This window comes from Crotalus tigris, unplaced genomic scaffold (genome assembly GCF_016545835.1).
Source record: "Crotalus tigris isolate CLP2741 ecotype Arizona unplaced genomic scaffold, ASM1654583v1 scf7180000017987.690289119674:8195010, whole genome shotgun sequence".
In the NCBI taxonomy this organism is placed as follows: domain Eukaryota; kingdom Metazoa; phylum Chordata; class Lepidosauria; order Squamata; family Viperidae; genus Crotalus; species Crotalus tigris.
The window spans coordinates 4,720,527-4,736,113 of record NW_024096758.1 but is presented as its reverse complement, the minus strand read 5'-3'; the positions used below and the strand labels follow the sequence as shown (position 1 = coordinate 4,736,113).

Genomic DNA, 15,587 nt, shown 5'->3' with positions numbered 1-15,587 from the left:
TTGATCTTTACCTTCATATACATTTGGCAGATGAAAAGTACCACCTTCAGTTTGGCTCTATGTTCACAGACCATAAGAACAAATGGGCAGAATGAGAAACCATCAGACATTAGAATGCACTAGATTTGCACCAGTAGCACAGATGGAAGTTATCTTAACTTCAAGTCAGCAGAATAAACTTTTAGTTCAGGGTTTCTGGAACTATATTTGCTTCAGTGATCATAAGATTTATTTCCATATATAGCAAATATGTCTAATTTTTCCCAAAATCAGTTTCTAGCATCTTGTATACCTTGAAGCTTAAATCAATTCTGCCATAAACAGAGCTGCTGCAGTAATGGCTGCTTGCTTAAGAAAGAAAAAGGGCTCCCTCTGGAGTGTACTCAGAGCTAATACTGAGCTGGGTTGAAGGACATCTTGAGGAAGGAAGGCATTTACTTGCTCCTCCTCCTGAACCATTGAAAGTTGGAGCTTTGCTGAGCTCTTGTCAAGCTTGCAAGGCTCAGGGCCTCCAAAACCCAGAGCAGTCCTATTTAGGCATGTATTCATGGCCATCAGGCAAATGCAAGATTCACAAAGGGAAAAAATTGCTATCAGAGACTTCAGGACAAAGAAAGCTACCAGAATATGCAACAGGGACTGAACCTCTAATTTTTGTCAGATATATATATTTAGAAACCTGGAAGAAGGTCTTGTTAGTTATACTGTCAGGCTACAAATTTCATTTGATATGGGAAGTAGTTGTGTCAAGAGTTAATAAGCTCATGCTTAATAAGGAACAAAAAAAGTTGCTGAGGAATAAAGATGATAGCAAAATGCGACTCTATGCTGCTCAATTTATTTGCATCCAACCCCATCATGACAAACGCAACAACCCAGTCGTTTCATGCAGAATCAAAGAAAAACGAGCATCAAGGCTGTTAACTTACTGCCTGTTTTTGTTCTTCTTCCTATAGAGAATTGTAATTGGAACATGAGAGAGAAAAAGAAAAAAAGAAAGGACAATTGTTATCTTGAAAATGCAAACACAGTTGAGTATTAGAGGGAACACCAATGTGACCTGAAGTCACAAGGATATAAAACACTGCCAGACCCTGTTTTTTTTCTTGTCAGTAGCTCACAACTGGAGGATTCATGGTCCCATGAAAACACAAGAGTTTGCCAGATAAGACGTTTATAAGAGAAGTCCACAAAACAAAGCATAAACACAACTAGTTGGTTTAATACCTTCTCCCCAGCAATTGTTATTCAAGGCATTTTTGTTTGATATCACAGGTAATATATAGTATAATATATAACAAGTTGACATTGACCACCTATCACCTACAAATATGAAGCTATCCACTTTCAAATTCCTTTCCAATCCTAATTCTAATGGTCCTGAACCTTGATCTGAATGAATGATAAAAGATCTTGTTGGTTCAGTAAAACATTCTCAAATTCTGTGAAACCTTTTATGCTCTTAATTCATTAGACAAATGCAAAATACCCAAATATTACTTTTAACTTTCATAATTAAACTATCCACCTCACTATCTTCATATGTGAAAAGAAACATATAAAGAAGTGCATTGTAACACTCCAAGTCCCTCACAGAAATGTATCCATATTCCAAGCCATCTGAGGGTTATAATTTAAATACTAAATCAAATAAGTATTTTTATAGATACAGTGGATCAGATTCAGATGTTAGGAACTAATATGTTCAGGAGTATGGAAGACAAAACTCGTGAGGAAATGCTGACAGAACATGCAAAAAAGATTGAATAGGGTCAGGACAGTAGTCTTCAAAGATCTGGTAGAAAAAGAAAATGATTTGCTGCCTGCTGTCCCAGAGGGCATGGCTGTATATAAGGGACTTAAATTATATTTCAATATATTTCAGATTTCAATAGTTTTTTCTGTCAATAACAGCAAACCATCAGTGAAATCAATTATGTAGTGTAGGGTAGAAAATCTCTCCCCCTAAAGTTGCATGCAGTTCTCGACCTAATTTCAAAAGCCCTCTGCAAGCAATTCGTTCAGGTCTCTTGCAAAACAATCTATCTCTCCCCAAGCAGTCCCACTGGAAGAGGCACAAGAAAAGATTATCTCATCTACATTTGGCCCTGATCCCAGCCACCCCTAGTATATTGCCCTTAACAGATTACACCAAGAGACTGTAGTCTTGGAGACAAAAAAACCCCAATCTTCCTTAAAGTTAGAGATATAGGACGAGTTCTTCCTCATAACAGCCTTTTAGCAGACGCTGGGATGATCTAGCTTTAGAGTTCCTGCATCACGTAGAAACCTGGACTTATTTTTTGGGGGGGTCGGGAAGAAGCAATTAAGAACGGGGAGAGGGAGACAACTGGAACAGGCAGTTTCAATTGATTTCTACCAACCAAAGACAAAATCTAGCACAAGAGCCATCTCAGATCTATGCTATTCCTATATGCTTTAGCAACCAAACTCATTCATCTCTCTATGCAGTAAATCCCAGATCCAGTCCTTCAAATGTCAAATAAAAAGAGTTCAATTGAAAAAGCATGCTCCAAGAAGTGAATTAAGAAGTTCACAACACAAATGGCCAATTAGCACTGCAGTTACTATTGGCCATAGGATGAGTGCAGACATGATGTACCTTGAGCAGTTTCATGAGTCCTTCCAGTTGTACCATCAGTTCCCTTCGGCTTTCCTGAAGAGCAGACATTCGTTGTTCCAATTCATCTTTCCTTTGCCTATTCAAGTTTAATAAAAGGATAATTTCATGAGTTTGTTATCTTGCTCTTTCTGTTCTGATTATCACTGCTTCTGTATTCAGTATCCTAAATTAATTTGGCAGAGGTTGGTTGATTACCGCAATAGCCTTAATTCAGCCAGTAAAGTTGGATTCTGCTGGGCTTTTTCAGGTGTTGGCTGGGAAGCCTGTTCGTGTTCTAGTCTGAGGCGCTGAATTTCTTGCAGTATTTCTCTAGAAAAATAAATGTGAAATTAGTTAAACACAATTCTTCTTTTTTGCTCAAATGCCGCGGATATGCTTTTTGGAGTTTGAAAGGGCCAGTTAATATCCCAAAGGTATCTTCCTATACATTAATAGAATCTGAACTGGTAGGGGCTGACAAGGAAAAGGGTGTTGGAATCCTGATTGACAGCTTAATAAAAAAGTCACTCTTATGTGCAGCTGTTATAAAAAAAGACTAATCTCATGGTTGAAACCATTAGGAAGGGAACTGGAAACAGAAATGTCTATACAATATTGTTATTATAGAAATCTATGGGCTGAGATTACATTTGCTGTATTGTGCTCAGTTCTGATCACTGCACCTTACAAAGAGTATTATAGTGTTATAAAATGTGCAAAAAGGGGCAACTAATGATTAGAAGAATGGCTCCCTACAGGGGGAGATTACAACACCTGGGGCTCTTTAGATTGGAAAAGAGAATAAAGGGATGTATAATACAGATACATATAATCTTGCACGGTTTAGATAACATGGAAGAGTTTTCCTTCTGTTATAGTCTTAAAACTCAAGATCATGTATTGAAAATAACTGCAAGACAAAAAAAAAGGTAATATTTTCTCACATAGCACACAATTAAATTGGAAAAACCAGAGCCAGCAACTGGGGGCAATAACAACCAAACTGAATAACTTTTAAAAGGAGCTGAATATCAGTTTATCAGTAACCATTAATATTGGCGACTGTTTCCTGCTCCCTAAAGAGGCAGTAGACATTATATATATATATATATATATATATATATATATATATATATATATATATATATATATATATATATATATATGTTTTCTGAGGTTTTCGTGGGTGTTTGTATGTAGGTCTTTGGTTGTTCGGGTTTTCTCCCGCGTAAAATTGGAAGTGTCTTGGCGACGTTTTGACGAAGTCCCATTCGTCATCTTCAGGCTGGTGCTTTCAGCTTCGTGCTCCTCGAATATATATGCTGCCCATCTCTCCCATAAGTGACAGTGACATTATACAGTGGTTGTTCTCAAACAGCCAGTATAAGAGGTCTTTTGATTCATTCCAGGCTTGTGAGCTTCTCAAATACAGTTAGTAGACCTTTGTGTGACACAGAATGTTGTAATAATAATAATAATAATAATAGTAATAGTAACGATGATGATGATGATGATGTTGGAAGGCCGGCAGCCTGATCCAGCAGGACTCTTTTGATGCTATATGTATCCCGTTACCATAGGAACTCAAACATTCTAAGGAACAAGTACATTTATCTAAGAAAGCTTATAGGAAAATGATCACTTTTTACAGCACAGATGTGCCATTAAGCATAAGATTATGTAGTGCTATAGAAAGATTATTTCTTAATACAAGAAAAACAGAAGGAAAATTAGATGTATGAACATTACAAGCTTGTGGGGTCTTGTTCTCTAAATGTTTTGTAAAACTATTTATGGTTGCAATGTTGCATTGAAAATGGTAAATTGACGGCTGGAAGTTGCACTTAATGTTTTAGGGAGGAATAGAACAAGTAACAGTGAGTAAGGAGATGAAAATACTAGATGAGGCAGTGATCCCATCATGCAAACGGGATAATCTAGGTTCCCCCCTCCCACAAGCTTTAGAGGCATAATTTTGCTATTGTTTTAATATGTTTAGTATATTATAAGGCATATTTAAAATATATAAAGCATATTTGTTTTAAGTTTTCCATCTAAAACAGATGTGTTAAACTGGCAGCCTGCGGGCTGGATGTATCACGTGCAGGTCACACCCTCCTCCGCAAAGGCAAAAAACGTCGCGATACGTCACAATATGTGATCGAGTTGGACACACCTGTGATCTAAAAAATGGAGCTGCCCAGAGTTGTGCTCTAAGATAGGTCGCCATACAAAACTTTTAAAGAAATAAATATAAATGGCTGAAATCATATCATCCAAGTGATTGATTTTGCACATGGCTTATCAGGAAACTTGTCCCACTGATTACAATTAGTATCTAGAAGTTTTTGGCTTGGACCCCAGGAAAAAACCACCAAGCCAGCTCTATCTCCCCAAAATATAGTCACCTTGAACCTGAGATAAGAAAGAAAGAAAGAAAGGAAGGAAGGAAGGAAGGAAGGAAGGAAGGAAGGAAGGAAGGAAGGAAGGAAGGAAGGAAGGAAGGAAGGAAGGAAGGAAGGAAAATCAGAACTATAGTAGTAAGTGAGAAGCTCAGCCAATTAGGTAGGGATGAAGAAAGTTTGCTTCCTTAAGAGCCCATAAAAGCTACTATTCACTCTCCCTCCCGCCCCAATATCTCACCTGTTCTTGTTTTCCAGTTCTGCTATCAGTTGCCTTTGCTGTTTGTTGGCATCAAAACTGAACCCCAGATCTATTGGTGGCCGTGTCTGGTGAAAAACAGGCAACATTTAAATAAGCTGACTCAACTCTAGAGACACACAGAGTTTAAGCTTTCATGGAAAACTCATGATAAAATTAAAAGAATTCAGAAAAAGTTGCTTGGTTCCATGCTCACATTGTTTTAGTGAGCAGTTTCTCAACATTTGGCAAGAATGGCAGGAAAAAAGTGTACAATGAGAAAAACTGAATGAAACACCTTGTTAGAAGAAATTGATATGGGGGGAGAACATGGGATAGTTGCCTTTGGGACTCTAAAGTCTTCTCCTGTTGAGAATACCCCATGATCCACGATTCAATAAACTTTCAATGCACTCTTCAGTTGTTTTGTTTTTACTGTTCTGAACTGGGATGAAGCTTTTTCCTACAGTGCCTGAATCTAAGGCAACATCAGTCCCAATTAAAAGAAGAGGATGCTTTTTTTGTAGAACTGACTAGAGTAACCTTAATCAGTTTCACGCTGTTTTTGTTGTCATAAATGTGAGCATTAGTAGGGAAATGTATTTTTATTACTGTTTATTACAGTCATTTTTGAAGAATGGTCACCAATTCTATTATTCCCTAAAGTGTATATAAGAAAAGAAGGGAGGACAAATTGTGCTCCATACAGGTAAAAAAGAACCAGAAATTAAAGATTCTTTCAATCCACAAAATATTTTACCTTCTTTTGAAAAGGTTCTTTTTTCTTGGCTATGATTAGAGAATCTTTAGAAAAAAACCTTTGAGTACACTTTGACCAAATATTCCAGCATGGCTTTCAAGTATACAAATCCTAGTTCCATAAAGGGTGAATTGGGCCATATCCAGTGCAACCTGATGATTTTAACCAGAGGCACCCCAGTATTAAATATTCTACCTGATACACTGTAAAAAGCTCAAAATAGTGAGGTGTTATCACATCTGTCCAGCCATATTCTAAGTCCCTATATTTAGCCAGCCAACTACAGCCAAGTATTAGAAAAGATTATTGTTGCTCTTCCTCATGTAACAAAACGTTTTTTACATCATTCTCCTCCCAATCACCTCAAGCAACAGCTATCATCTTCCTTAATGGCATCTCTACTGATCCATCAGTATTAAATTTCAAGGTTGTCTTGTTACACAATGGCAATGTACACCTTTCAGTACCTGTTGGCTAAGCTGCACACATGAAAGAAACATATGTAAACATGGAACTGTTGTTGAAGCACATAAAATACACCAAGTGCAACTGGAATAGTTGTGGAACTCTAAAAGTAGTGGTGCTGCTCCTTGGAATGCAACTCAGATATACAAAGTACTGTTATTGCATGTGTGAATGGAACAGCCATGCAAGAGAGTCGCATTATATTAAAAAGAAATGGCCACTCTGAAAGATAGGACAGAAAAATGTAGCACATGAACTATTTGTTGACCCAATAAAGATATTTGTGCCTCCACCTCACATAAAACTTTTGTGAAAGAAATGAACAAGGAAGGTGAAGGTTTTTGTTATATGAGACAGATGTTTCTAAGAATAATGGATGTCAAGATTCAGAAAGGCATTTTTGTTGGTCCACAGATCAGATACATCATCCATGACAAGCAGTTCAAAGATATGTTAATAGGGTCAGGGAAAATTGCTTGGAAAGTATTCAAGGGTGTTGTTGAGAATTTTCTTGGCAACTACAGAGCACTAAACTACATTCAGCTGATTGACAAATTTCTTACAGCATACAAGACCATAAAGCGCAATATATTACCAAAGATTCATTTTCTGCATTCACACTTGGACTTCTTTCCCAAAGATCTTCATGGAGTCAGTGACAATCATGATGAAAGGTTTCACCAGAACATTGTCACAATGGAAAAATAGTATGAGGACAACTGGAATCCATCAGTGCTCGCTGACTATTGTTGGACAATGCAGTGAGATGCATCAGACATTGAGTACAAACCAAAAACAAGCAGCAAAACACTTTTAGCTCTGTTGAGCTCATGCAATGTGTTGGAAACATGGGATTAAATACATTATAGTCATTAAAAGTTAATTTCTTAATTCTCAATATTCCTTTGTGATATAGTCATTCTGAAATTATATTTGCATTCAGTTTAAAGTGATCTATCCTAATCCCCAAAGGTTTTTCAGGAAACAAAACCTGGAAAAAAAATCCATCATTAGCAATTAAAAATTTACTAATAATCAATTAAAATGTGATTTTTGTGGAAACACCTGTCCTTCTCTCGTATCTTGATACAGAGATATGGGACATGGCATTTTCCATTTATATCTCTAGTTTACACAAGCAGTTGTTGCAAGCTGCATAGCAATAATTGAGCCGCTGATAAAAAATAGAAAGCATCCATCTTGCTGACTCACTGAAGGATACAGATTCTCAAGAGGTGAGAAGTGGCACTCATGTTCAAGAGCATACAGAGTCACATGCAAACACCTCCCATCTCCTCATCTCAGGACACACATTGCTCATGACACTCAAGGCAACTAAAAACATAAATCAGTTGGAAGATGACTTTGGATGGTACTATTTTTAAACTTGCCAGCAAGAGAATGTAAAAGAACAATAATACAGAATAACAGAGTTGGAAGTGACCTTAGAAGTCTTCTAGTCCAACCCCCTGTTCAAGCAGGAAACCTTATACTTAAAAACCTCCAATGTTTCAGTACCCACAAGTTCTGGAGGCAAATTATTCCACTGATTAATTGTATTGGTCAGAAATTTTCTCTTTTGTTCTAGAAAGGTTCTCTCCTTGATTAGTTTTCATCCATTGCTTCTTATCCTGCCTTCAGGTGCTTTGGAGAATAGGTTGATCTCTTCTTCTTTGTGGCAGTCCCTTAGATATTAGAACACTGCTAGTCCTAGTCCTTCTTTTCATTAAACTCAATTCTTGCAACCATTCTTCATATGTTTTAGCGTTCAATCCCCTAATCATCTCATTTCTCTCCTCTGCACTCTATCTAGAGTCTCAACATTTTTTATATCAGGATTCTGACATACTATGATTTTTAATAGTACCATTCTTGTTTATTTTTCATTATTTAAACTATGTGGACTTTCCCCTTTTTGAAAGTGTGTGTTTGTGTGTGTGTACATGTGCGCACGTGTCTGTGCATTTTACCCATGGAGAATTCTGCAGGCTCAATACCTAGCACTGGGTTATGATGAGGAAACAGAAAAATGGCCTTCATTATCTGATACAACAATGGAAGCACCATGCTAGAAAGCTATGCTACATATCTCAGCCTGATATTTCAGCCTGATCTGATTTCCCCCTGACAAATAGCATATCACAACACTGCTTATTGGAGTTCATGGAATCATAGGGCTGGAAGTGACCTTGGAGGTCTTCTAGTTCAATTTCCTGCTTAAGGCAGGAGTCCTTATACCATCCTGGACAAATGATTGTCCAATTTTTCCTTGAAAATCTCCAGCAATGGAGCACCCACAACTTTGGGAGGCAAGCTGTTCTGTTGATTAATCATTCTTACTATCAGGAAATTCATCCTTATGAATGAATCAGAGGCTTATTTTCCCTCTGATAAGCTTCCACCATTGCTTCTTGTCCTATCCTCAGACACTATGGTATATAGAGAACAAATCAACCCCCCCTTCCCCGTGACAACTCTTCAAGTACTGGAAGACTGCCATCCTGTTTCCCTTGAGCCTAAACATACCTAGTTCCCTTAGTAGTTCATTGTATGAGGAAGACCCCTTGTCATCTTTGTTGTTCTTCTCAGCACTCTTTCTAGGGCCTCAGCATTTTTTTATATCGTGGTGACCAGACCTGGATGCAGTATTCTAAATGTGGTCTCATTAGTGTAATATAGAGCAGCACTATTATTTCTTGCGATTTTGATGTGTCCCTCTATTGATGCAGCCTAGAATTGCATTGGTCTTTTTGGAAGCTGCAGCACACTACTCACTCATACTTAAGTGGGGATCCATCAGGACATGAGTTCTTCTTTGGGATCTATCCTATGCATTTGCGCTGTGGTACATCATCACAAAGAGACTGCAAGGATCCTACTACATGAATGTTATTTTTATATATCAATTCATTTTAATAAACACTGTGCAATACTAGCATGAGCCATTGCTTTGCTCATGAGACCCTACCCAAGAAAGATGACTTCAGATTTCCTAGTTTAGTGCTCTTCTCCTAATTTAGTTTTCTAAGGATTTGGGAACTTATCTCATGTCTGGGATCTCACGTTTGCACCTTGATTACCAAATAAAAGAAGATAAAAGCTCAGATTCCAAGAAATAAATTCAATTGCTCACCACATTTCCAGCTTCAGCAGCTAACCTGGCAGCATACCGAGCAATTAACCGATGCTCTTCATCCAGTCTGCTAGGACTGTCCAGGACACTACTAAAGGAAAGAGATCTCACATTTACCAATTGATACTTGCCATTCTAGAATATCAAATCACACCAGGAATCTAAATGATTGTCCAATGTGGTACAGAATTAAATCAGTATATCTTGGGAATGCATTCTCAAGCTTCATTCATGAGCCAATCATGCCCAATTTCATTTCTGCATCAAAAAGTTATAATTCATGGGAATTCTATAATTATGGCTTCTAACTGCATTTTGTTGAAAAGTGTATGTAGAACTGCAACATATTTTCCATACAGTATTTCTGGGGAGTACTGCATTCATGTAGGCAAGCTCACCCTTGTCATTTACTAGCCTCACTATTTCCAATATCAATTTTTTAAATTTAAGCATGGGTTTTTAAAAAACAGGTGAAAGATGTTTTAATATGAAATAGTAGAAAAAATAACATTGCACTGACTTTGTGTCACAGCATATTGATTGGGTGATTGGCCCATATGCTCAGAACATGAATGCACGTATCAAAGCCATATTTCTTCAAAAGGGTAGTAGAATAACATTAATAGAAATTTCATTTATAGAGTTTCTGCTATGAACCCATTATGTCCCCTAAAAAGGAAATATGGGGGGGAGGGGAAACAAAAGAATAACATATGATGACAAAGTCATATGAATGGCTTGGAAAGACAACATGAGAAAAAAAATCATATCCAAAGTGAAGCCCTTGTATTTTAACAGGCAGAAGCATCTTATACTTTGGTTTTCAAGGACATTAAACGTTATCAAATACTTTGGTATGCCAAAATCCGGTCAATGTGAATGGGATTTTTATGGCTGGAGAACATTAAAAATGACTACTGCTTCTAGTGAAGTTTTCATTGTGCAATTCTTCATTGCAGCCTCAAGCCTTTAAGACAAGAAAGACAGAATAACTGCAGGTTACCACCGGACTGGTAGTAAGAGGGTAGCTATTTATCACATCAGGTGCCAAAGCAAGAAATTTCCTGCAGTCTTCTTCCTCAGATGGGTCCCAAAACAAGACAATTCTTTTCTCTATTGCTAATGGTTGCTAGGGCTGCTACGAAAACACTAATCTTTAAGAGGAATTAAATCAGAAATCTGATTAAAAGCTGCAATATGAACAGGCTTTTTTCCCCCTAGTATTTTACCCCAAGTGCAGAATATGGGGTTTTTTTTTTAATTGATCCATTGGTTGTGACAGGACTTGACTTACCAGTTTGATGGCCGCCCTAGCCTAACATTGTGGGTTGAGAGAGAGTGACTAGGCAAAGTCATCCAGCTGGCTTGCATGCCTAATGTGGGACTAGAATTCACAGTCTCCTGGTTTCCAGCTTGGTGCCTTATTCACTAGCCCTAATTGGTTTTTGTAATATGAACAGGCTGTACCATGACAAACCTGATCACATTGACAGATAGAGTTGCTTATATCAGAACAATGCCATGCCATGTATCAAAAAAGTTTTATCATTAAAATGAAAACTTTTTAATGTCTCAATGAGCTAAAAGTAAACCCAGATCCTTTTAAGCTGAAGTCACAACAACCTATTTATTTAATTATTGTTGTTTTATTCTGTTTTTTTTTCTTTTGAAGGAAACCTGTTTATGGTGCTCCCACATTTTATGGCAGATACATGTGGGCACATTTGAAATATTGGGCGTTAACTTTCCTAAAATGGAAGCTATCAGGGAAGTACAAGTTACAAGGCATTCATTCACGAAAAGTCAAATACTGAAATTACCTTCCACAATCTCTTCTATTACCCTCCCGTATTCTCTACTTTTAAGAATGACTATAGAGGCCAGATACATACTTATAAATATGTTAGAAATTGGCCCCACTGATTTTCAAAATGGCAACTCCCCATTTTAAAACTATTTTTCAAATATACAGTAACACAAACAACATAACCCATTTTGGAAGGAAGATTGGACACCACTTTGCAAATCATAGCTTTATAGGACAATTTAATTAGTGCCCCTTCTAGAAATGATCTCACTCAGAGGATCAAAAGGTGCTGGGAGATATCGCATTGCCTATTTTGGCTTACTGGTTTTGTCTGTGGGAAGAAATTATTTTCCTTATACTATTCTTTTTAAAAAGCTGTTTGGCAGCATAAGGCAACCCAACTCCATTTTTTTATCTCAAAGCATCAGGCATCTAGCACGAATGAGCAAAATCAGTATGGTATAATATAGATGTGCACTGTTCTAGTTTATCACTGGTATATTCATCCCAGGGCTACCTTTAAAGAAATCAAGAATAATATCTGAAATTCAGGAACTTAGAAAAGACCTGGGATTACTTCTAGATAAAACTGCTAGAACTATCCATTGGAACACATTCTCATGAATTACTCAGCTTGAACAGTAGGAATCATGATTCTCCCTATAACAACTCAGTAGTTCATCGTTTGGAGCTTAGAAGAAAACATTATTCATGCTTCCCCACATTTAGGGGTTTTTAAGAAATTAAAATATTTCATAGTTGTTACCGTACATTTCATGCCCAACACCATTTATTTGCTTGAACCATCGCAAGAAGCCCAGTTAAAACTCCTCATTTTGATATTTGTTCCAAATTTCCATCAAATTGTTACAAACAGAATCTCCTTCAAAGCAATCTTGTTTGAAATCCAATGAGTGCATCCACAAACATCTCATTTTTAAATTGGCTCTTTTTTCTTCATAACATTTAGTCACAGATTTAGAAAAAAAAACCACATTTTTTTAAAATCAATAATCTATTTTCAAGCAAATATAGATAAAATAAAAATGATTAATCACAGACCTTCCTAACACTTGTTTTAGTGGATGGGCGCTGGGCCAACCCAGCTGCCTATATAGGGCATCCAACAAAGTTATGAAAGGAAAAGAATAATTACCCTATGTACCCCACACCCGTTCCACACAATCTGCTTGCCTAGCACTAACCGTGTGCTGCTTTGTAGCTGGCTCACATAGGCTGCTATCAGCACATGCTCATCACTGAGCCCATCGGAGGGGGCGAGGCTTTGCTGCAACCTAGGGATATTGAAAGCAAAGGAAGCAAAACTCAACAGAAATGAAGATGAAGCAATGAAATAATGTAAATTATTTGAGGAATATAACATGATTAAAAATAATAGTTAACATATGTAAACGTTAGAAGGCAGTAGGGGAGACGGACTTAAATAGGCAGCAGTCTCTTGTTAGAAGTAAGGGATCAACAAGACATGAAGAATGAGGTAGCCTGTCATCATATTCTTTTTCTCTCCACTTCTGAAACTGCATTATTAATTTGGAGTCTGCAATTCTGACGGGAAACTAGCAGCATCATTTCTAGAAAACAGAATATAACATGGTTCTAATTCATGGGAGAGCAAGGATGTTTATTACTTGGCAAACCCCAACTATAACCACTCTCTTGTACTTTGTTTATGTGCATTATTAGCAGGTGCATTGTTCTAACAGACATACAATTAAATGATGCCCAGTTAAAACATTTTTCTTTGATAATCCTACATATTCAAATCCATATTTTGGTGTTTTTAGAGGACTATGTCATTAGGCTGAGGCATCAGATTGGCTTCCATGGTCTACCTCAAATCCTTGTCCTTTCTATAATCGATTACCTAGCTCCTTAAAAAAAAGGTCCCATTTCAACTGTAAGATAGAATATAATTCACTATTTCCATCTGGCCTCTAAAATAGAGCATAGCATGAGCAGAAAGTGGTAGAGGATGTCCATTAATGTAAGTAAGGACTCGTTAGACAAAGGATGCCTTTGATAGACAGGGCCTGCTTCCCATATATTTCCTTTTGTACAATATAAAAGAAGGCTTAATATAAGGCGGGGTGGGGGAAGAGAGGAACATAGATAGCTCATTTGTGGTCTCAGAAAAAGCAGAGGAAATTCAATTCAGTTGAGTCCTTGGAAAACTTATCAGACATGAGGTAAACACTTTTTGGATATCCTAAAACCAAAGCACAAAGCACACGCGCGCACACACACACACACACACAAACACAGAGGGGGGAAAAACAAGAAATGCAAGGTGAGGAAAACCATTTTGGACATTTTACATTTCATTAGTTTGTAAATGTAAGATGATTAATGTATATTATGGATATTCTACTTTACTGTGCCATCTTTTCAGAGGTTGATGTACTATATATGAATGTAGCGTCATCTTGGATATTCAAGCTAAACGTCTTAAAAAGTGCATAAAGTTATTTTTAGGGACATTTTGAACTTTAAAAATCTAATATTTCCTATTACAAAACAACAACTAGGAGACTCCTTTTCTTTCTCTAAGATATGAATTATATTTATATAGGTATTTTGTTTTTGAGATGACTTCATCTTGCTATGCCTAGGAGTCAGCTTGCCAGAGCTGAGTAAATTGTCCTGAAGAAGTCAGAACTCATTTTATACAACAAGGTTAGGCAGTTTCTACAGAAATAAAGTTTAGTGGTTAATTGGGGACACTAAATAATGTTACTAAATAATTCAAGTTGCCCTACTTCACTAATCTGAAAAGGGCTTGATTGGGTTCATGACATTTTGCTGGATTACTTTATTATGCTCCATGCTGTTGTTCAATAAATCTGTTTCTTAATTGATTTCTTTTTGTCCAGATTGTGAAAAAGTATTCATTGTCACAAATTCATTCTTTTGTAAGAAAAATGCCGCTAGCAACAGTGGAAGGGACTTAATTGTCTGTACTACAGAAAGGCAATAAACTGGAACATTCAGGGCAACTTCCATATTCAGGAAAGCTTATGAAATTGATTTTTTCTCTTAAACAGGTAGAGAGGTATCTGCAGTAACTGCTTACTTGGCTATTATCTATTAATCTCCTAGTTTTACAGCTGTTCTCCTTCTCCTAATAATCTATGATGTAATGAAATTGGCTGAAGAAAATATTAATTGCTGAGCATTCACCATCACAAGGCAGAATGGGGCTGTGCAGCTCATGGCCCCTGCTGAAAATCAGATCTTTTTTCCAATTTGGAGCAACTGACCTTTTCCAATAACATTTATGGCCTAAGAATATTTACAATGCTCTCCTCTGACCCCACATCTTGCTTTAATGTCATTACACTTTCCAGCTGGCTCGCTTGTGCAGGTTTATGAGCTTGCCATAAAGTTGAGCTTAGTGGCAATGAAAACCATTCTTTGTAATAAACTAAGAGGCCCTCCACAAGATCTAGATAGCACCGTATTGGAAGGCAAGGAATTTAGCTTCCTTCTTGGATAATGCAAAAGAGGCAGACACCCTGATGAATGTCTGGCAATATTTTCAAAGTAATATGGCTCTTTGTCTCTTTGGAAATGAAGAGAAGATTCTCTCTTTGCAGTGAAAGTAGTTACCCTTCACTTAAGGCGAGAAGCTCAAGACAAGGGTCCTTCTGCATAGAAATACAATTCTCTTCAAGGAGTTTTCCATTGGGTAAAATCTGAGAAAATTTTACTAATAAAGGGTGATTTCACTTACTATTTGCTAACATGATTTTGGTACTGCTCTTTTTAATTCTTAAAACATTTTTCTTCTATTGTTATCTGCTCTAACATACACTGGAATGGAGAGCAGAACAAATGTTTATAAAATTATTGGAAGTGTATATGTTAGCATGATTTACACTGATAAACTCCTGCACATATGAGCCATGTCACGTCAATGCCTCAAACTGGAACATTATTTGCCTCACCTTTCAAACAGAAGTCCCACATCTTTGAATTAAAGATTATAGTCCATAATAATACAAATAGGCCACTCATCTTGAGGGTAAAAGAAATCCGTAGCCCTGATCTACTGAAGTTGTCATTTATATTAGTGTTTCATTTTCTGAATTGCTCCTGAAAATGTCTTTAAATGTGAGATATGCACTACAGACTTTGCTAA

The 15,587-nt window shown here is 37.0% G+C and overlaps 1 protein-coding gene across 11 annotated transcripts in view; it reads right to left on the bottom strand.

Annotated features, from left to right (window-relative positions):
• Positions 1-15,587, bottom strand: part of DTNB (dystrobrevin beta) — a 114,736-nt gene that overhangs the window by 34,340 nt on the left and 64,809 nt on the right. For 3 of the 11 annotated variants that reach the window (XM_039346062.1, XM_039346061.1, XM_039346065.1), the window contains exons 11-16: positions 12,634-12,723; positions 9,622-9,712; positions 5,267-5,352; positions 2,840-2,953; positions 2,624-2,720; positions 930-950 (exon numbers count right to left, since the gene is read on the bottom strand). In XM_039346062.1, coding sequence (XP_039201996.1) covers positions 930-950; positions 2,624-2,720; positions 2,840-2,953; positions 5,267-5,352; positions 9,622-9,712; positions 12,634-12,723 — 499 coding nt within the window. Of the gene's footprint in view, positions 1-929; positions 951-2,623; positions 2,721-2,839; positions 2,954-5,266; positions 5,353-9,621; positions 9,713-12,633; positions 12,724-12,773; positions 13,021-15,587 lie in introns of those variants that run through there. The other 8 variants (XM_039346064.1, XM_039346063.1, XR_005557014.1 and 5 more) reach the window with 8 other exon arrangements.